This window comes from Diadema antillarum, unplaced genomic scaffold (genome assembly GCF_040938485.1).
Source record: "Diadema antillarum isolate AM-2024a unplaced genomic scaffold, OU_Dant_1.0 seq00000179_RagTag, whole genome shotgun sequence".
Lineage (NCBI taxonomy): Eukaryota > Metazoa > Echinodermata > Echinoidea > Diadematoida > Diadematidae > Diadema > Diadema antillarum.
The window spans coordinates 276,038-299,684 of record NW_027271246.1 but is presented as its reverse complement, the minus strand read 5'-3'; the positions used below and the strand labels follow the sequence as shown (position 1 = coordinate 299,684).

General features: G+C 38.5%; 1 protein-coding gene across 1 annotated transcript in view; it reads right to left on the bottom strand.

The window, feature by feature from the left end:
- Positions 1 to 23,647, bottom strand: part of LOC139728442 (uncharacterized) — a 44,211-nt gene that overhangs the window by 18,743 nt on the left and 1,821 nt on the right. Inside the window, exons 2-11 of the mRNA XM_071639384.1 lie at positions 21,330 to 21,498; positions 20,320 to 20,634; positions 18,259 to 18,489; positions 17,784 to 17,906; positions 15,658 to 15,837; positions 13,117 to 13,374; positions 12,052 to 12,288; positions 10,543 to 11,271; positions 2,854 to 2,971; positions 303 to 454 (exon numbers count right to left, since the gene is read on the bottom strand). Coding sequence (XP_071495485.1) covers positions 303 to 454; positions 2,854 to 2,971; positions 10,543 to 11,271; positions 12,052 to 12,288; positions 13,117 to 13,374; positions 15,658 to 15,837; positions 17,784 to 17,906; positions 18,259 to 18,489; positions 20,320 to 20,634; positions 21,330 to 21,446 — 2,460 coding nt within the window. The 5' untranslated portion in view covers positions 21,447 to 21,498. The remainder of the gene's footprint in view (positions 1 to 302; positions 455 to 2,853; positions 2,972 to 10,542; positions 11,272 to 12,051; positions 12,289 to 13,116; positions 13,375 to 15,657; positions 15,838 to 17,783; positions 17,907 to 18,258; positions 18,490 to 20,319; positions 20,635 to 21,329; positions 21,499 to 23,647) is intronic.

Here is a 23,647-nt window from a genome sequence, read left to right as displayed (position 1 = left end):
TCACTTGGTCAAATGGCTACCAATCCTAAAAAGACAATTTAAACCACATTTTTAACAGAAAAGTGGCCCAAAATGCAAGAACTTGTGGGATTATGTATACATTTTTTCAGTTTCCTGTGTGAGAGTTATTTGCGATACATTTCCATTAAAACTTGCTGTCATGCAGGCATATGATAAACTCTACACTCTGCTCACTGAGAGTTCAAGGTAAATAATCTCCTCCTTCAACAATAAAGCAAAGCAGTTGAGGACTTTGTTGTAGCATTGCAATCTGTAAAGTCCGAAGCTTTTTCCCCTCTAACCTGTTCAACCTGAGCTGTAAGTTGAGAGATTCTTTCCTCTAGCTCCATCTTCTTCTCCTCTGCCTGATGGATGATAGTCTGAAGCTCAGTCTTTTCTTCCTCCATCTTTTTCTTCCTTTCCTCTCCTTCCTCAATGGTCTTCTCCAAACTCTCTGATACACAGGATACATTGGATAGAATAGATAGTCTTCTCCAAACTCTCTGATACACACGATAGATTGGATAGAATAGATAGTCTTCTCCAAACTCTCTGATACACACGATAGATTGGATAGAATATAGCAATATTTACATGTGCTGCTCAGCCATCACAAACAACTCATCTCCTAACTAAAGGTGGAATGACACACTGTACCAACATCAGCTACCTACTAATATGTTATGATGTAAATCACACTAACACACGTAGTGGTATATACAACGTTACATTCAGAATTGTATGTATATGCATACTTTTTTTGCTGTTTGAATTCCCTTTATTCTTTAAGTTGTATCATCTACATTATGTCGAGAGATGTCATTTGATCCTTTTTCAAGATTTCTCTAGAAGTACATGTAAAAAAAAAAAGAAGCTTTAATATTGTGTCATTGCATTAACATGTGGTTTCACGATGATTTAGAATACCAGCAGTTTAGATTATGCTAGGCATAATTATTATCATTATTATATAGTAACTTGCTCTTGTTGGTTGACTCTCACTTTCATTTTGTAGCCTATCTTTGTACACCAGGTTAGGGCACACTGCTTGTTCAGCCCCTCACCCCTTCATTCATGCTGTTGCTATTTCACTCTTTCCCTATTCTTTATCCCTTTGTTTGATGTTGCCTCCCTATTCATCCACATCCTTCACAGGTTGCCCCCATGATCCTTGGGATCATCACTCACCCACCTCTGCCTATTGTCTGTCCACCTTCCTGCTTTAATCCCCCACCCTTTATACTTGTTGGGCTCCTTGCCCATGACTTCCAATGCATCCCTTTTGTTTTCTTTGTTCTGTGTCCCTAGCCCTCCCCTGACTGTTCTTGTTGTCTGTAGTCCTTATAAATTTGTGATTGCTTTCCCTGCCTGTTTGTCATTTTGCCTCTGATGAAGATTCTGCTAGGATCGAAAGCTCAGGCCCCATTCGACTCCATTATGCTAAGCTAGTGGAAAACACTATAGAAGCCTTTGTTTACAAAAACAGCCATGAAGTATAGACAAAGTTGTACAAAATTGGTTTGTTTAAAATGGGAAATGAAATGAATATTTTTTTGTTGTTGAAAAGTGCAAGGGAATCCTCTGTCCCAGAGGATGCAGAGTAACTTAAGTGATGCTATGAAGAAACTAAAAATATCACTGAATTGATACCACCATCTAATAATGTGATGTTACCATGGCAACACACTTTTCACTACTCTAAAAATATATGTCCACACAACTTTACATAACCACAAAGAGCACCAAATTTCTTTTGAATCGCTTACAAACTTGAAAATTTTGATTTGCAAGGCTTTTTCCTGATTTGGTGCCATAATACGTCACTATGGCAATGCCTTTTCTGCCACTCTTACAAATTTGTCCTGCATAATTTTGCATCAACTTGTTCAAGTGTTTCCATATTCTTGTGAATGGCTGAAAAAAACTAACCAAGTAGTTAATCTGCAAACCTTTTACCTGATTTTGAGGCTGGTCCTGTTGCCATGGCAATGCACTTTCCCCTACTGTTAAAAATGTGTCTTGCAAAATTTGACATTGAGTTTCACATCTGTGCCATATTTCTTTTGAATTGCTTGAAAATTGGAGAAGTTTAGATCTGCAACATTTGCAACAGTAAAACTGCCCACCCGCCGCCTGACTGACTGACTACACTCTGATTCATATTTTCCCCTTTGCACTTTGTTTGGCTGGGGTACGCACAACTATGCTTTTTTTTTGTCAAATAAGTGACATTTCACTCACATGATTAATGTGTGTCTGTAGCCACTGCCCTTGTTAAGTGATGATGACCACTTCGTAATGCCTACTACATAAAAAGTAAATTGACTTTACTAATATTCCAATGTCCACAGCTTTCTATATAATCATATGCCCAATGTTGCTGCAACTTGCATGGATATGAGAGACTTACCCCGAGTTCAAGCACTGTTGATCTTGCAGGAGAAATTTCTCCTATGTACACTGCTTTCCCATGTGGATTATAATTGCATGTTTGTAATGGCCAATACTCTTTTTTGGCTTGATGGTAAGCAGTCTTTAAAGGAGTGTTTATCTCCCTCTAACACTACCTCCACAGCTGTCATATGACCTATCTACATTCTCACTGAAGAGCACACGGTGAGATTAAGTACCGTCACACTGAATACAAGTATAGCAGTGCATCAAATGAAATGGCATGAAAATATTATTGGTGTTCTTGCTGTCACGTGGGATACGTTTCTCCTTTTCTACTTTCACCTTGGAAAGACTTCCACTAAAGGCACTGACTGATTGATGCAGAGCAATCAAACCAGGACATCTCAGGAAGAATGAAATAATTTCTGAATGTTTAATGCCATCCCATGTACACTATACCTATTTGAGCCTTGGTCTCATCAAAGTCCACCAGTCTCAGCTGTAGATGACCCTTCTCATCCTCCAGCTCAGCCACCTTGTTCTTAAGGTCTGTCACCTCCTCAACCAGAGCATCCACCTGTTACAAAGGAAAGCAGCAAAGGAATAACAACTTCTTGCATTTGTATATTGTTGGATATCTCATAAACATATTGAAAGACAGAGACAGACAGACAGACAGACAGACAAACAGACAGACTAACTGACCGAGATAGACAGACAGACAGACAGATAGACAGACAGAAGGAGAGATACAAATGTTAATACAAATACAGTGTATAATGGTTTCGAGATAGCTTCTTGGGACTCTTTGAATCAACCGTTCATAATGTAGAAATGTCTGCCATAAGTTGGAACCAGAGAAATGACACATTGTTTTCTGGCAGTACGCTAGTCTTTAGGGCTATGAGCATACAGCTTCACAGAATGAAGCCGTTGCCACAATTATACAAGCAGCTACATAAACAAGTGCAAATAAAACCTCTGCCTTGATGAAATACTGCAGTAACGACGTGGCACTAAAGTCCAATGTTCTTTGTCACAATTTCACAATTTTTCACAATTTCAAGTGCAAATTGCATGGCATGACACTCCATAAGTGTGAAATATTTTTTCCCAAATCTCACAAGCACTCAAAACCAAGAGAAGGTTGCAATCCTCAAATAGAAATTTTACAGTAACAGAGCAGTTCATCAGTTTCTAACAATTAAACACATGTATGAATACACTATGCTGTTTAACAGGCTGATCAAGTAACAGGCAAAAATAGATTGAACAACTTACAACCCAGCGCAGTTTACATAGGATACTATTTTCTGCACACCTCCTGCAGGCATTCACAAGTCCCACTGTGTACCAACACAGATTCAATGTATGGTGTACATTGTGTTCGACGGCAGAAATGTGCCTACAATATTGATCAATCTCCCATCTTTATTTACACTGTAAATATCACACAGATGCAGTATAAGTGAATACTGCTGACATGTAGGTAAGTATGTACTCTATCAGCTTTTGATAACAAGGTCCCAACACCTGCCTTCTCTCCCACTAAGTGGTAAGTAAGGCATGTGTCCTTACTGCAAGAAATTTATAATTAAGTTGGACAGTATTTTTTATTCAAAAGGTGGATGGTGGAAAGTAGAATCACAAGAGAGTTTAAAATTTAAGATTACATATTTTTCAAAGATTTTGTGATGAATTGCACTGCGAGTGTTAAAAAACTCATGTTACAATATACAGCATTAAAAACAGGGCTAACACTCATGCTCCATTGAGTCACTGAATGACTTATAGTTCATGTGTACATTAATGCACATTGCACAAGCATGTTCAACTTCATAATTTGCCTGAAATTGTGTTCCATAACTAAGTAAAGGTTGTTTGGAGATATAAGGATTTGAGGTCTATGAATTGACACCTTACAAAAATATCTGCATACAACCAACTGTTCAGTGATCACCACCAATAAACTTGTCAACCACTTGCAGATACATGTATGCTGCACAACAATTAAAAAATCCTGACAGATTACTGTAATGTGTGTGTATCAGAGATTTAACTCATTCTCTCACAAGGTTTTCACATGTACTATTAGCTGTTTGTTGTTATATTTTGGTGACTGTTGGGTGAATGTTAGAGGAGGAATGTCCATTTCCAGCCACCTGAAATCAACTAAAAGTGTGTGTTGGGGGGGGGGGGGGGACCCCTGCATGAACTAACTAGACATTCTATAGTCACTGTCTATCGTTTATTACAAATTAACTCATCTAGGCACACACAAAAGCGAAATAAAAAGATTTGAAAAATTTCAGTCGGCAGCTTCAACACCAAAGTAAAACAGAACTGCTGCTAACCAAAATATTTGAAAGACCTCTGACATCTTAACATTTTTGTAGAGTACCAAAATCACCTTTAATGTCTTACAGTGAAGTACACAAGAGTGTTTTTGTAATCTAAGTGTAAGTGATAGCATGTTTGTGTGATTCAACTTTAGCATTCAGAGATTGTGGCTCCTGGTGGATAGATGGCATTGTTACTCAGGTCCAAACACATAGAGAAACAAGCCATCGAGCATTTGAACATTTCTACACAAATCAGCATCAGCGAACTCATCCAATAAGATGATTTGGGGAAGGAAGATGACACATATTACAAACTTAAATCCTTTGAAAGAACTTAACATTCATTTGACTGTCCCTACAACAAATGCAGGATAAACAATGTCACAAATAAATATCTGCCTCATTTTCTGAAACCTGTCCGCCAAAACAGGAATACACACACCATCAGAGTCTAGAATAGTGCAGAGAATTCACCAAAACACATTACACTCTAACCTCAGACTGCTGGTGATCCATTTGAGAGAACACATATGTACAGTGACTCTCCATGCCTGGTCTGACTAAATATGTCACTAGAGTCTCTCCAGAAATCCACAGAAACTTGAGAATTTTCAAAATGATATATACAGTCCACATACTGGTGAAGCACATGGGTGCTCACTGTTGAGCTCCCTTACATATAGCAGAACTCTATGCACAACATACAGTGTATGACATGCAAGGAAACACATGTGGATACACTCTGCCTAATGATGTAAAATGTGTTGCATTGTTTGCCTTGTGGATCACATTCCCAGACTGCCAATGGTTGCATATCTTCAAAGTTATGAATATGCAAATATTTTTATCTTCATGTAATCACATACCTGAAAAGCACACTTAAGTATGTCTGAGATGAATAGATATCACCTACTATGCTGGAGATCAAGTCATTCCAAAGAACCATGGAAACAATTAATCCTGACACCTGTTACTCATTTCTTGTAAAGGCAATCACCTGGATTGCTGGGTAGAGCATGAAAGGATTATGTTATATGTGCATGGTTTGTGTGTGTGCATGAGTTCTTAAACTTCCCCTTGTGTAACTGTACTGCTGCATGTGATTTTAAGAGCTTGTCTGGTTTTGATCTTTTCTTCTTATTTTTTTTTCTCTTTCTGTCTCATGCAAATACAACAAATGAAGATACAGTTCTTGCTCATGTCATCAGCATTTCAAACTTTCCTGACCTTCATACACAAAGCACTACTAAGCTGTCGATGTATTAACTTGAGGGATCGATATAATAGCAACAAGAGGGCACTTTATCAAATGTTTGATTTGGAGGGTTGATGTGCTGTAGAATTAGCGGGTGCAAATCTCGTTGTGCTGCCTACTTTGGGTCTTTTACATCACCTGCAGTACATTTCTATGCATGATTGCCAATATCTTACAGCTACACAAAGAAATCATCAAGTTTTGCCCATTATTTCTTTTTTGTATAATAATGAAAAGCGGATGTAAACACATATCACAAGTTTTGTCTAGATGGCAGAGGAACTTCACTAACAAGTAACTTTGAAGGAGAAACTACAAATGGCTTGTAGGACAGGCCTATGAACAGCTGCAATCCTCCAGCCGATTCACCCTCGAACCTTCGGTTTCAATGCTGGTGTGGCACCAGTGGATTCCAATAGTTTTTCTTCACTAATGTAGGATCTTTATCCATGGATACCTCATTAGACTTCTCCTCTTGCTTTCCTCTGACCAACACACCACTGCTTTGCGGCGGAACCCAATACTCATAAAAATATTTTCATATGGACTGTGATTTGAATTATTGTTTGAGTCATTTTAGACAGCATTTTAGATACATTCTTGCATAAGGCATATCATGATATTGGCTGATATCAATAGGAAAACTATGAAGATACAATTGTATGCCTGTACTTAAAGGCAATCGGTCGTCGCAGGCGATTCGCAGCTCAGTAGAAAAGCACGACAAGCTGCTCCTCCCGTTATTGTACCCCCGTACGTACCGAATGCCGAACACGACGCTACGCAGCGCACCAGCGAAAACCAGATGGGGCACGAGAGCCGTGCGAGCCGTCCACTGTAATTTCAACATGGACGCCCGAATACCTACCGAATGGGGCCGAATGGGTGCACGCACAAAACCGCACAACAGCCATGTGCATGAAAATCTCTCCTACGGGTCCCCGTCGCGACACAACAGTAGAGCTGTGTGGTGTACGTACGTACGTATCTGGCTGCAGTCTCTGTTTATTTGCACTATGGTGCCAATTTCAGCAATCTAAGCAATAATATTTTAAAATGTCTGAAAATATTATATAACAATATTTTAAATCATTCATATATTACGTTGTTTAATATTTGGTATTTATAGATATGCTTTGATGAAGAAATATTAAAACTCTAAACTTCATGTATAGCAAGTTACAATGCTCATTGCCATATGGCGGGTTGTTTTGATCTCATTGGCAATTGTCTGCTGCGTCAGCTGTGTTACAGTATGTTGGGCCGGATCGGAACATAACAAAGTTGGTGTAAAGTCGTCGGTACCGGTATGTCAATATCAATAATGTGTGTGGTATGCGTTTACTGTTTCGGATTAGCCTTGGCTTTGGTTTAGTAATTAAACCTCACAATGGAGATCAAAACAGCCGTCCAACTCGAGTAAAACGTATCTACTTGTTTGACGCTATCGACGAGTGGAGAACGCAGAGAGACGTGTTCTTAGCATGCTTAGGACAGGGAGGTTTCCTCTCACCTCCCTGCTTAGGACGAGTAAGAGACCAGTGGCAGAGGGGGAAGCTTCAGCGTCAGCGTGCCGATGAAAAATTTGCTTTCCACTTGCTGGAGTTGCATGAACAGTTTTGCAGGAATTTAGAATGTGCAAATTCGTGTTACGGCATGCACGGTGGAATTGTAATGCCACGGCTTACGCCAATCAAGCAACCCCAGCTGACCAAGCAGGGGTCGCATTTAACTTTTTTTTTGACTAGCCAAACGGACTACTTAGAATCAATTTTGACACTGAAGCAATATTTTGGCTAGCCAGACGGACTAGTTACTTCAGAATTTTATGATTTTTAGCTAGTCCGACGTGATTTTGGGTGGCCAATGGCCAGCGGACCATTGCCAATTTCGAACCCTGCCAAGTCAACAACTTCAAGGAATCCAGATCCAGATGATGTGTAAGTAACGTTAGAAGTCTATTACATGAATCAATGATTGAAGTGGAATGACTTTTTCTAATCTATCTTTAACTGCTAGGGCCTTTGCGTTTCATCGACAAGTAGGCCTATTTTTCTATGTATAATTCCGCGAAAAACTTCTCTAAGTTCTCATTTATGTCAAATTATGATAACGCCGTAATCGAAATGACATTTGCTGGGTCAGTTTTTTTGCTGGGTCAGTTTATCGCTTCTTAAAAACTGACCCAGCAGTAGGCAGCAAATGTCATTAGTCAGGGAATCGCAAGTAGTGGTAAGTTTTTTGTCATCACAGTATTGAGAATTTAAAGTATTTCATGTGCAAATGTAGAATCTGTAGATAGATACAGAGAGGTCACTTTCCTGAGCAGCTAGCGTCAACAATCCAGGTTAAATTTGCATAGCCAGATTTCATGGCTGCGATTCAAATACTGTTTGTCCCCATTGATTTAACTGTATAGCAAAGTCTCCTCTTTCATCATATTTACGGGCCCTACATTTTAAGTTTGGTTAAGGAATTTTGATAAAGATTGTAATTTTCATAAGCTTGGCAAAAGTTTCAGGCATCTATGTTGCATTTATAGTCAAACTTCCAATGCATTTGGTCCAATAATTTGAAACCAAATTCAAGTGATCCAGTGAAGTGTACATCTTTTCATGTGAATTTCTACAAGTATGTTGAAATGTAAATTCTGAAGAAAAAAAAATTGATCCTTAACAGTTGAAATTCGTTAAAGTTTGGTTACACCGACAGTGTCAGGTCAGTGTAGTAACTACAGAGTTACAGTAGTGTACGTACAATACCCTTGTACGTGAAAGTTAGTTTTATTTACCTTCACATCTTCATATAGGAGTGTCTAATAGGGATGTTGATTGGTGTGGAAGTTGTTGATGAACAACAGTTCATAAGAATCCATCGTTTTAATTCTAATACAGATATTGGTCATAGGTCAAGGGGCAATATGAACCTATCAGTTTGTAACATGCTAATATGTACAGGTATGAGCTTCATCAAGTACGATTAATTGGTATCCGTGGCACATCCCTTATTTGTTGATCAAAGGTACGCCTCTGATTGGTATTTTAATCAGTGTTTGGTAGAAAGCTAACCCATTACAATGGCTTTGCGATGTTACACTGAGTTGACTATGGACAAAGGTCTACTGTCCGCGATTTTCATTAATTTGTAGGGCATTTTTCACACATAACCTCAAATACTGATACCTGTGATAGGTTTATTTATAATGGTTATCCTTCACACTGTATTGTTGAGACAATAGTGTTCTGTTTGTTTGTGTAAGAGGGAGATAGACAATAATTTCTTTATGCTCCTGTCTGAAGAAGGCATTACATCTTATTTGTCATGTACTTATCTATGAGTTTTAATGTTCACTTTGTGTGTGTGTGTGTCTTTTTTTTAAAGATTATTCACACCAGGCTAAGCTGACAGAACTATAACTGTGAGTTTACCTAGTCAAATGAAAGGGTTTCGGCATTGCTTCTTACATATAGTATATTCCAGGAAGGTGATACAACGCTCACCTTCTTCATATTAGTTAGTAAAACAATGAAGAGTGCAAAAATACTGCATAAATGTGCAGTGCAACTGTGGCCGTTGGCCGTTGGCCCTGCACGGGCACAGTCGCTTCCCCGTCCTGAATTTATGTACACACGCCAGGGCAAGTACATGATACAGGCAGGGTCTCCGACCCAATCGTCCGCGTTCAGAATAGACAACTCGGCGGTAATATCCGCTACCCATGACGATGTGTCATCGTCCATGATGGCCACCCTATCTATTATAATGTGGTCTGCACTCACTAATCTGATCTGATCTGATGATTACAGTATAGTTGACGAGTGACGACGATCGACGATGCGATGAAGAGAATGCGTAGTCGTACGAAGTATACGCAGCTAGCTACTAGCTCATGCGAACATCACTCACAATACACAAAACGTACTGTCCCGCGCTCAGCAAGCGATCGCGAGCAATCGAGATACTATAGCGCGATACATTGCTTTAGGGATGTCTTGCGCACACACACATTTCGCTTCGTAGCAACTTCGGAAGCGAGTTTACGTGCTGCCGCCCGCGGCTGAAATATGTCCATGTATCCTCGCGACTGGGTGTCTTTAAAGCAGACTCCATAACCAAAGTATGCCAAAGTAATATAGTGCTGCCACTGGCCAATATCTTACAGCTACTGTCGAGCTCTTGAACTGTGATTAGGTAAGGTAAAGTACTGCATGACTGTCACTGTAAATTTGATCGGAATGTATCATTTTTTTTTATAGTAGACAACACTGTTGGTGAAAGTCACACAATGGTATCAGTGAAGCTACACATGTGACATTACCTTATCTTTGTTAAGTATCTTCTAAGTCTCATTTACACAGCAACAACAAGACAGATAGAAATGGCAACATTTTTTTTTTCAGGGCATACGAGGTATTCTGCCACAAAGATGGTTTCAAGAGAGAGAGATTGAGGGGGTAGGGGGAAAGAGAACACAGTCTTCAAACAGTTGTAATGGTACAGAAATCACAAATCTATGTCTGTGGTGTATATGTAAAAAGAGGACTTACAAACCTTTTTCAAGCCTTGCAATTCTTCTTCCAGGGCCTTGACCTTGTTCTTGGCCTGGTTCTTGAGTTTGTTGAATTTCTCCTCTGCCTTGGATTTAAAATCTGCAATCTCCTCCTCCTTCTCTCTCAGTTCTATTCTCCCTTTCTCCACCTCCTCCTCTAAATCCTGTATCCTAGTCTCCAATCCTTCCTTCCCTTGTTCACTGATGCGGTCACGTTCCTCCTCTCTGTGCTTCATCTCCCTGACTTCAGCCCTGGCTCCATCCAGCTCTGATTGACCAGCTTCCAGTGTGGTTGTCATGTCCAGCAATCTCTCTTCCATTTCTTGTTTCTCTGTACCAGCTTTCCTCATCTCCTCTTCTTTCTCTGATTTAGTCCTCTCCATCTCTTTCTCCAGAGCTCTAATTTTGTCTTCCAGTTGTGTCTTTTCTGCCTCACTACTCTTGACCTTCTCCTGTCCTTCAAGTTCTGCCTTCTCTTTGTCTGCATTCAATGATTCTAACTGATTGCGTGTCTGCCCCAGCTCCTCTCGAACCTGTTCAAAGCTCTGAGCCAGTGTAGAGTACTGGCTGCTGGCTTGTTGGTAAGCTGTCTCATATTGACTGAGGGCTGTCTGAAGAGCTGATATGGCATTTGATTTCTCTGACAGTTCTGACTCCCACTTTTCTCTGACTTCTACCGTCTTCTTCAGCTCAGACTCCATCTCCTCTTTTTCTTTCTTCCACTCCTCCTCCTTAGATAATGAAAAAATGAGAACAAAAGCCATGAATAGAATTAGTCATATGTACAATGAGAACAGTGATGAAATTTACACTTTAGTCACTGCCATGATGAAGTTTAAGGCTGCATTGTGCCAAACCAAGTTATGAATATATGCATGCCAAACATCATAGATACTATATCTTACTGACAACTTGTGTCCAAAACTAACTTTGCCCTTCGGTCATCAAAACATTCCACAATGGCAAGTAAAAAGAACACAACAACTGAATTTAAAGTAATTATATAGAAAAAAATATGATGTCATCACTGTGACAGTCATACTTTATCACACATTCCAATAAACATGGTGAATATCATTGAGTTTCAGAAAAAAACTTTATATTGCTCAATCAAATAATCAGGATCTACTGTGAGACATTGTGGTATATGGAACAAATGCCTTTTTTGTAGAATCATTCCCAAAGCGAGAATTGCTCATAGCTGAAGATAAGTCAGCCCCTAATTGTAATTACTTGTAACACCTCTACCCTGAAGTTGCCTCAAACTCATAATGTACAATGTATGAATACAGAATATATCAAGCCCAGGAAATAAATCTTTCACGTGTATATGAACCTAGATAATTATGAATGACCAACAGGGGAGGGAACACACAAAATGAGCCATGCAAAGGGACTGACATGCTATTGAAACAACATGTCAGCAAAGATCACACTTCGTCAATTATTGATTGGTATTTCACTAAAATATTTGATATACACATTGATGCTCCCCTAGCCCCCTATCATACCCTGTCTGCAAACTGTTCTTGCATGGCTCTCATCTGTTCCTTAGCGATCCCCAGCTTCTCCCCCACTGATGTCATGCTAGTCTGGTGATCAGCCAGGGAATGCTCCTTCTCAGTTATCTCTGTCTGTAGTGCCTCTATCACCTTGGTTTTACCAGCCAGATTCTCCTCCATTTCCAGACAACGCCGCTCAAGGGTCTGCAGGTGACAAAATAGTATACAGATGATATTTCCTTCTTGCTAATACATTATCACCATCTACACACACAAGCTCATGTACATGTAGTCATGGTTACACTCTTTGATATTACATATGCATTTTTAGATTTAAACAATGTATCTATCAGTCTAGTGCTCTTCACTTGACTGCATATGGTGTGTGACAGCATACATGTACCGGTAACTTACGCAATTAAACAGAGTAGCCAATCAAGAGATAAATATAATTACATGCAGCAATGTTTATCAAATTTTACCAATTCAACAAGACTACCCCACTACTCATTACCCCATTACTCATTACCCCATTAGTCAGTACCCCATTATGATGAAGGTTTTCGTTTTAATAAGTTTTTAACACATTTGATCATTGTAATGACACATACATTTTTTCTCATTGTACCATTATTCATTTTTACTCACATTGTGAATAGCAAGTTAATTAAAATATGACAGATTCAAAGCCTAAAGGGAGTTGATGTCATTTGTTGATGCCTCTCCATACAAAGAGCAAGTGGGGGGGGGGGGGCCTTCCCCTTCAGATCTCGGTCCAACTACATACAGACACTTGCCCAAGTATATTTGAGACTACTCTTTAATGGATTAACATAGTCTTGCAAGAATAGAACACTATTAAACAGAATGACAAAAAAAAAAAGCAATGAGGACTAATTCAACTAGATAATGTATACAGATTCTTCGCATGGTGTCTTAGAAGATGGGCTGACTTAATTAAAATGCCACTAGATATATTTGGGAATGCTGGAAGTTGCTACAAAGTTTCAATAAAAAATATCAGTAAGAAAAGTAAGAAGTATTAAGTCTTCCCTACCAAGGCCTCCATCATACCTTGATTGATTCCTGTAGCTGAGTCTCCCTTTCTCCCTTCTCTGCTCCTTCATAGACTTGTAGCTTTTCCTCCATTAGTGCCTTCTCCTGGTTAAACCTCTCCCTCTCCTGCCTTAAGAGGGCAGTCTTTGCCTCTAGCTCATCAGCTAGCTGCGTTATTCTCTCATCGGAGCTCTCCATCTTGGAACGCATATTCTCAATGACCCTGTTCAGGTCACCGATCTCTTGGTCCTTCTTGGACCCCTCTTCTTGCAGCACCTGCCCAAGTACAGAAAACTAAAAATTAACCTATCCAGTGCCTATCAAGTGCAGTGAATGAAACTGATTTCACTTCAAATTTTCTCAGCACACTCAGCTACAAGATGATGTTGGACAATAGCATTTAATACAGTAAAGGGCAAATGTTTAGAATTTAAAGCACACAAAAGGGTGACTGTACCTTGTCAGTATGATACTGTTGGTTTTATGGCTTTTGCTCAAGCTAGATTGGTATTAACCACAGGCCAGATATGGCTTCCTTTCTGCCTCGAATGTTTATAATTATACATGTACGTCTAAAATGTATGCTGAGGACCATTTCATGGTGGATTCTTTACTCCGCTGGTTCTTTGGTGTCATGTAAGTTAAAGGACAAGTCCACCTTCATATACACGTGGATTGAGTGAATGCAGCAATATTAGTAGAACACTTCAGTGAAAGTTTGGGGGAAATCGAACAATGCGTTCAAAAGTTATGAATGCACAGTCACTGATGGATGAGAGGACTACTACGTAACAGTAAATGATGTCACATGCATACAGTGCTATAAGGAAAATAGAAAGAGAATTACACAAAATTTTACTTTTTGAAAAAAGTGCACATTTCCTCGACTCATCACTGACGTATGTTAAGGGTAATATCATTCCCCCTGCCTTCTGAAAGAGGGAAGTCAAGTGATCTTTTTTTATGCGAGAAAAGTGCAAATATGTTGAATTTTCTTATATTTTCTTTATATCGTTGTACACTTGTGACATCACAAGCTGTATTAGTCTTCTCATCCAGCAGTGACTGAGCAGAAACTTCAAAAATTCATAACTTTTAAAGAGATTGTCCGATTTTCCTCAAACTCTTGCTGATGTGTTCTATTAATATGGCTGCATTCATTTAATCCACATGTCTATGAAGGTGAACTTGTCCTTTAAACTTACAATATACTAATCACAGGCTAATAGACATATCATGTACTAGGGACTATGACAAAATAACAAAACTGCTTCTAGTTCATCAAAAACATCAATAGAAATAGCATGAATGCAGCCAAACACAGCAAAGCGATTTTTACAAATAGTGACTATTTCAAGGTTGAAATCAGATTCACACCTATTGAGTATGTTCAGCTTTGTTCACATTTCTTTTAAAGACTTCATTTGTAGGAAAAACATATCAAAAAATATTATGAGATTTCTAGGAAGATAGTGCAAGAAGGTTAGGAGTTAGGTGGGATATAGATAAATCCAAACACCAACATTGTGCACAGTTAACAATGTATTCTCTCTCACAGGGTAGAAAGACTTAAAGAGTAAAACAGGAAAAGGAGAGCACAGTCTATGTGACATGCCAATGTGAAATAAATACTTGAACACATCCTTATGATATCCCAATGAAGCATGCAACACATAAAAGCTATATTAGCTTTGAGCGCACCACAACCAATGAATGAGACATTGACAAATTACAACACACACACACACACACGCACACACATAATAACAGAATAAATATGGAGTAATTGGGTGGTTTCACTGGAGTGAACACATAGAAATGACCTGGCAGTATTTTTTTTTTTTTTTTGGGGGGGGGGGGGTAGGGAGACAAAGTAGTTATACTACAACACATATATCAAGTACTGCTAATCCTTCAGCAATCCTAACCCAATGTTAACCAGCTTTTGTATAAACATCTATACCTGACTAACCCCTCTTGACTGATATACTCTTATGTCACATGAATCAGATATCATTTTTGCCTACATTTTTTTATCAGTCTGCACACATTATATGTTGTAATCTATGCATTCACTATGAATGTTGACTACTGTAAACTGATCCTTTCACCTGAAGCAACATTAAGACTAATAATGATCAATCATGATGATAATGATAATCATATCTACAACAACAATAACAGTGATAGTATTAATAACAAGTTTTCTTAGCCATGATGTAAACAATGTCCTACAGAAAGTGTCTCAAAAAAAGTGTCCATTGCTGAAACTCTAAAGATCAAAGCTTGCAATGAGAAACTACATGGTGCAGGCAAATGACCACAGTTTGGACCTCTATCTTCACAGATACCTCTTGAGCTGAGACTTTAAAAAAAGGAAAAATGCAAACCAATTCACACCTCAAACATGGAGGAATATAATGCCAGCAGAAGCAGCCAAAGAAAAAAAAATGCATGAGAAAGATTATATTTGAAATATATGTTAAATGTGTGTGTATCACAGCAGCAAAGAACAGCAAGGAAAACTAAATGTCAGTCACTCGAGGCCAGGTCTCTCACCTTAATTGCCCTATCTCTACCCTCTATAACTTCATCCTGGTCACGACTCATCTGCTTGGCCCCTTGAGTCTGGTATTCCAACAAAGCCACCCTGTCACTCTGCTCAATCAGGAGCTGGTCCTTGCGAACAAGATGGTCCAGGACCTCTTGTGACTTTGTCTTCTCCTCGCGTAATAATTTCTACATCCATTGCCATGAAGAAAGTCAGTCACATATCAAGTCCAACACACAGTCCATGGATGTAAATTTTATTCAAACCCTTTAGCCTTCAGCTTGTATGTGTCTTTTCATCAACAGTAGCAATAATAGATTAAAGAATCAGTAGGGATATTGAAGGTGATCCAAGAAGATTGTCGGATCATCTAAAAAAAAGTCTTGATTTTTTTTTTTCTTGGAAGGGGTTAGGGAATGAATGTTTCTAGACATTGATAAACACATACTTTTCTTCTTTATAATCCCAAACATGAAGACTTAATGCTAATATGTGTATTATCAGGTTTGAATTACACACAATACACACAGAAGAAATATAAAAAGGTTAGGGCTGCCACAAGTTTCCTTTTTCATGGATTATGCTTCACTTATTATTATTATTTTTTTTTTTTTTTGGTCTAAAGATTTGGATGCAATTTAAGCACTACATTCTCTACTGTTATACATATTTGACTAAGTAAAACAATTAGATTTGTGACTGCATCACAACACCTACAAAAAGTTGCAATATCAGATGTTTCATGTAAGAACTCAAAATAGGTGAAATGGGTCAACCTAGTCAATTTTGAGATTTTTATGTATTCTAAAAGAGCAATTCTTCGACATAATTCTTAAGTTTGGGATCATAACATAAATTTAAAATTCAGGGATGATATTGAGGTTTTTTGACAGAACCAGAAATCAAAATTTTCAGGTGATTTTGATACATCAAAATAGCAAAATGTGTACAGACTTGAGAAAAAAAAACCTGAAATCAGATTTAAATCTACAGAATATCATGCCTGAAAATTGTGTTTTGTTTTTTGTTTGTTTGTTTGTTTGTTTGTTGTTGTTGTTTTTTTTTTTTGGGGGGGGAAGCTCTTCTAGAACTTTTTTTTTTGTACAAATGTGATTAGGTATGTCCAAGAGGCCCCTTTATATTCAATTTCTTAAAAACCCATTACACACTCTTCACTTTCAACTCTAATAACCTTTGAAAGGATGATGCTACTGCTCTGAAAGTCAGTGGCAGTCATGAATAGGATGTGCTTATAGAGTGTGCAAAATTTCAGCTTAATCTGCTAATCCCTTCATTGTGGCTGCTCTGGAGTTTTAGATCCTGTTTTTTGTCCCATTCATTGCACAGTGCACAGCTTGGTGATAGACCCTAACTTCAAAGCCTCTTTTCTCAGTAAGCACTTTTCCAGAGTTTGTACTTTCTTCCCATTATTTAGATAGTTTAGGATGGTCCATTTGTATTGAGTTATGCATCATTTTAAAGTTTAGAGTCTGATCTCTCAGAACCTGCTCTTAACTAATTATCCATGTCTAGTGACTTTTTGGCAGTTTTGTGATGCAAGGTCATATTTGCATGGGAAATGTCTTTTTCTAATTTTTAACATGATTTTGCCATGCAAATATGTTCAACAAATACGAACGTAATGCTTGATGGAAGCAGAATGGGAAAACAAAGTTTTAGTGAGGATTTCACAATTCATCAGTGATGATCATCATGCCATCAAGACACTCAAATAAGCTCTCATGCATTTGCTGATTATGAATGACACATTGTGCATGCATGCAGAGGATTTGTCTTCTTAAAATATAGTTCATGCTTGTTTGTGCATCATATGAACTGATTTCCATGTACATGAAGTAAACACAAACATATTATTTAGACATATAACACAAGTATAATTTGATGGATGAAACACACTTTGTATACAGTTTAGGCAGTGTGAAAAACAGGAGATGCAAAAATGTCATTATAGCGACAAACAATAAACATGTATAATTAGCATGCAAGTCACAATACTGGTAAGAAAACTGAGACAAGGGATGATAATGATGACAGTTTATATTGGGGTGGAGTTTGTATATATGTGAGGAAATATGAAAATACAGCAAAACAAAAGATGAAGACATATCTATACCTCTAACTCCTTCACTCGGTTATTGAGTTGAGTGGTAGGACCAGTATCCATGACAACAGCGGCTCCTCCACTCCGAAGAGCCTCTAACATGGCATCTCGCTTCTCAATGATCTTTTCTTTCTCCTGGAAGATACATGTGACATTTACAGAGATGGAAGCAATAGAGAGCAAAGAACAAGGAAAGTGTGAAGTACAGTCCAAAGTCTTTTCCCATCACAAAGGAAAATTCAAAATGATGACAATGGAAGAACAAGAAAGACTGGTCTATGTGGCTGCATGGTAGAATACAAGAAAGAAGGGACTTATGTGGTTTATACCTGATTCAGCTGATGGCAGACAGTCCAGGCACTGGAAGCTACAGCATCTATAGAATCTACACATGCATTTTGATTGAATTGAATTTTCCCCCTTTTAAAGAAAGCTTTATTCATGGCAAAGAGAGATGTACAAGCATGCTTAAAGAGATTGTACGAACCAGAAGTTCTCCTGTCGTTCTCCTGTCCTGTTCTTCCAGTTCTTCTATCCTTTGCTCACAGACTTTGATCCTGTCATCTCGTTGGTTCAGCATAGCCTGCTTCTCATTCACAATTTCTTCCAGCTTGGACAGTTTGGACTCACTCTCTGCCAGACCCTTCTCTTTCTCATCCAGCTTCTTCTTAAGGACCAGAAGTTTACCTCTACTAGAGGCATCATCACTGGCTCCTTCCTATCAGCATAAGGACACACAAAAAAAGTTATATAGAACAGCTGTATCTGATCTTTCAAATACTTTCAGAATACTGGCAAGACAGAAGGAATTTGCATCACACACCAGTGCAGCTAATTCACTGATACATGTATGTTATTGTATTCACTGGCAATAAGGCAGCAGTGCAGTATAAGCCACAGCCCATTTTTGGTGACTTGTGCCAACAAGAAATGTGCAGTAAAACTTTCATCACTTTTAAGAATTTAGATAATAATTTTCATTTCTATTTCAGCCAATCTTCATACTATTACAATTGATGATTCATCAAGTTGTTTTTATTGCAATCAACAAATTGCCCTTCATTGACGTACCGTACATAAACATTGATTATTTACAGTTTAAGTAACAACCATAATAAAAAATCATGGACATACATACGCAGGCAGTACAGCTTTCACAGGTTAATTTAAAAAAAAAAGTTTGTGTTTGTTTTATTTGAAATTCTACAGGTATGGACAGAATGAAGTGCTTGCATCAGGATTTTTGAGCATGTAACGTGAAGAATTATTGAGCGCGTGTTCGCGAAATTTTGAAGTGTCAAACTTGAGCATAAAACTTGTGTGAAAAAGAGAGTGCGTGCAAAAATGTTTGAAAGGTAAATATCTATTGTAATGTACTGCCAGAGAGAGTGGTATTGTGTAATGTCCACAGGGCAGGTTATTAGATATCAGAATCGCTACTATGGCTATGCAAACAAAGTTTGCATCGCGCTTCATATTTAAAGTTTCATTTCAATCTCCTCAAAATTCACACAGAAACAACTGCTACTAGAAGCTAATGACATAAAACAAGTTGCCACTGGACTGCTGAACACAGCACTGTCTGTAAAATTAATGAATTCATTGGATGTTATGGAGTTGCTCAATAGGATTATTGTAGGGTCCCAAGCATAATTTTGTGTGGTTCATTAAGCAGGTGATTTGCTGGGTTGGAAAGACCATGATTTGGTTGTAGTGATGTATAGGCCCCATCCTGACTTTATTGCTCTATTTCTGTTAAAAATAGTGTGGCCTTATCACTAGCAAATACAGTAATATAAAACGTGACATGATTGTCTGGTTTACCACAGCAACCAACATAATCATTTCTTTTACATTTGCCATTTGGAATGGTGCATATTGTTCTGCTTCTTCAGTTAGTTTTGATGAATTGACAAAACACTATCAAGATCTTCTCAGTTCAGAAAATAGCTACAAATTCTCCAGCTCTCCAATTTGTCTCAGTTATAAGAAACAATCAGCTATAAGACTTTAACTGCAGTGAGAACACAATTTGTGTTATTTCTTCATGTGGATGTGTTCTGTGAGTGCAAAGGCAGACTTGCAGTCCCTTCTGTTTTTTAAGGCACCCTCTACAATAGGTTTCACAAACAGGAAGCAATACGTATCTTATCAACAGCCAATCTATGTGAGGATTTATGAGAATAACAGGCTACCTTGTGGTACATGTAGAATCCATTGCTTATATTATCATTCCTTTTTTTCTCTCTCTCTTTTTGTTTTTGGCTCTTCTTTTGGGATGCACCTTTTGTTTTTGTTTTCATTTTGTGTGTGTTTGTTTTGTTTTGATACGATTTGAAGGTTTTTGAAGGGGCAGTTTGCCACATTGCTTATATTGGTCCCTGTTGCATCTCTGCTCTTCCTATGCATTCATAAACCCTTGGGGGTAACAGAAACATTAGTAAATTTCATATGTTACACAGGAGGCCACAGGAGAGGTTTGAACAAACTCTAATGCAAAGAAAGTGGCTTCAGCCAAATCCCCTCTCACTTCTGACAGCTTTGAGACCTGTGCTGCCCAGCTGGAGTTAATTACCTTATCATCTCCTGCTTTGCCTTTGCCACCTTTCTTGGCTTCTTCCAGCTGGTTGGTCAGTGTGGCAATCTTGGCCTTAGCCTGCAGCTTGAACTTGGACAGCTTGGCTGTGGACTCCACCAACTCCTTGTCCTTCTGACGGATCATGTCTTTCAGCTGGCTCAGTAGCCGGCTCTGCTCTGCCAGCTGCTCCTGGGCATCCGAGGCACTGGCGAAGCTAGAGTCTCCTGCTGAGACAAAGCTGGCATCACCAGGAGACATGGCGCTGGTGTCCATGGAGACAGAGCCCTTACACAAGGATTATTAGATGTAATGTATGAAGTGATAACAGGAACTCTGGTATCTTTTCATTTCTGAACTCAAATTACTTCATAATCTAAAATCATGCTGCTGTCATCACTTTTGCTCCTCTGTTCCTCTCTTTACCTTCATGCAACATACATTTTTGTCTGGTCCCTTAACTCCACCGTATCAGCATCTCATTACAATGTTGTCAGTGCATATATTGTGTATAAATCACAATGTCAATAATATATTCACCACCTATCCATGAGCCAAGACATTATACACACAAACAGGTTGTTAGAATTGCAAAATTTCTAAGATACATGTAATACTCTCCTTGTTACATGAAAGCTCATTGATCAGTGAATAATCTCTACTGAAACTCTCGCATCACTCTATCAAGATATGACATGTCATCTTTATCAGGTGGCACAAAAATGTCTGGACGTATGGAGCTATATGAGGCTACACACAAGAAAGTGGACACTTTCTATACATATAAATTGTAGTTCACCATACTCATGAAGCCATAGACCACTGTGAGTTATCACAATCTTTTGATGATGGGATCAAAGACAGTAGGAGCTGACATTAGACAACTGGAAGCATAGTCAAAATATCTCAAGAAAACACACATTACAAGCATGCTACATAATATTTATGTAAGTAATACATAATGTACATGATGCAGTCTTCACCTGCTTAGTGCCTCTCCCTGCATCCTCCTCCTCACTCACAGACTTGTTGACATTGTCCACCACAGTGTCCAGTCTTCCCTGGACATTTTGCACCAGGTTTGACATGCGCCCCCACATGTTGGTAGTCTGCAAGTTTCCTCTTCTGCAAGATGTCACCCTCACTCTAAATCTGCAGGTAGTAAATAACATGCATAACAGCATTCATTTATTATAAATACTCTACATATAAACTGCAAACCAGAAATTAGATAAGTTTCTTACAGTGTGCTGTGTGTTTCTTCAGTATTATCATTATTCCTATTATTTTATTTATTTACTGTGTTTTATTCATTTACTTTTATTTTTTGCTGGGTGTCTACATGGTACACTTTTGTATATCATTTTAAGACCTATCATGGACTCCCCATAGAATGTGGATGCATCCTGAAGGAACAGTAAGTAATGCACTAAACACCTTGGGATATGCTGAACATGTGGGATGTGCTAGCTTTTTATATGTGTACGTAGCAATCAAAGATAATGCTGGTCTATCAAAAAAAAAATCATCCTGCAGATTTTCAGATTAGAGTGGATGTGTCCTAGATTACAAGAACAAAGTAGTTAATGTTTTTGTTTTCCTAGAAGAAAAGAAATTAGACAATCAGTTATCATGAGATTCTGAGCTCCAGCTCCATAAAATAGAAGCTTCAAGAGCTGAATTTAATCCTTCCGTCACAAAAAAAACAACTTAAAACTGAACTTGTCACCTAATTTGGGACCAAACTTACGAGAACAGTGGATTTCATAAAGGGTCAGTCTCCACTTGAGATAATTAAAAGTTCAAGAATTTAGCTTTAACTGTAGTGAGGCGAAGTTCCATCAACACACATATACATCCTACATGAATCAAAAACAATGATCCAAGTCTCCAGCATGCTTCATTTGTGAAAGTTTGACAACTTTCCAATCATCATCATCTTGTGTCATCACACAACCATTTCCCAATGTCTAGCGCATGCAAGAGCCACGTCATTCGCCACTGCCAGGTCCCTCTCGGTACAAGGTTGTAACATTGCATTGCAGCTCAGAAGATGAGGCATAGTCGTGTTACGATGGCATTAGTGGGAAATCGTGTCTGGAGTAAAAGAGGCACCCTAGAACTTCTAGGGGCCCTGCAGTTACGACTGAAAAATTACACTTGATTTTATTTTAGCTTACAGGATGTTACTCTCACATGTCTCTGCTTCCACAAAATTTCATGATGATCTTATTTTGGTCATTATAATGATATTGTTACAAATATAGCCAGACGGCTGTTATTAGGATATGACAGGGTAATTCATACATGTCATGCTTGCCAACATGTTTACACTGTATCCATATGATGTACTGTAAAAGTGGAAATTTTCGCAGTGTGGAAATTTTTTCGCATTGCACGCGACAAGAAACTGATGCGAAAATATAACAGCACACAAATATTTTGGCTTGTTATAGAGCTACAGATTTTTGTACATTTGTCACAATACAATGTCTTGGAGTCAAAAGGGGTCTGAACTTTCAATTCAAGCAGAATCTTCTTCAGCGGCAAAATGACAAACAAGTAGGGAAAGCAATCACATAAGGACTACACACAACAAGCATAGTCAGGGGAGGGCTAGAGGGACACAGAACAAAGAAAATAAAAGGGGTGGGCTAGAAATCAAAGGCAGGGAGCCCAACAGGTATCAAGGGGGATTCAAGCAACAGACAAAAGGCAGAGGAAGGTCAGTGATGATCCCAAGGATCATGGGAGGGAAACCTATGATAGATAACAATGAATAGGGAGGCAACATCAAACAAGATAAGGAACAACAAAGGGATAAAGAATAGGAAAAGAGTGAAATAGCAACAGCATGAGTGAAGAGGGGGGGGGGGGAGGCTGAACAAGCAGCGAGCCCTAACCTGGTGTGCAAAGATGTGGCAACAAAATGAAAGAAAGAGTCAACCAATAATTACAAAGTACAAAACATATCACCATGTATACACATAAAGGTAAAACATACTGGATTGATACTAAGCAAAAATCCTAAAGGGAGAAACATATGCATGTATGTGTATACTATACATATAAACAAAAACAAATTATACAAGTTAGTGTATACGATGTATGTGGAAAGGGCTATATAAACATAACTCTGACAAGAGGAAGGACCAAACCAGGAATAAGGGTTGTTCATTAGGAACATGTGTAAAGTATAAAGGGATGACAAAAATTATGTTAGTCATTTTCCTTCTGGATGCTGAGGCCATGGGGTTGGATTGTGTGAAGTCATCTCATCCAGAGCTTCTCTCTGTTGGTT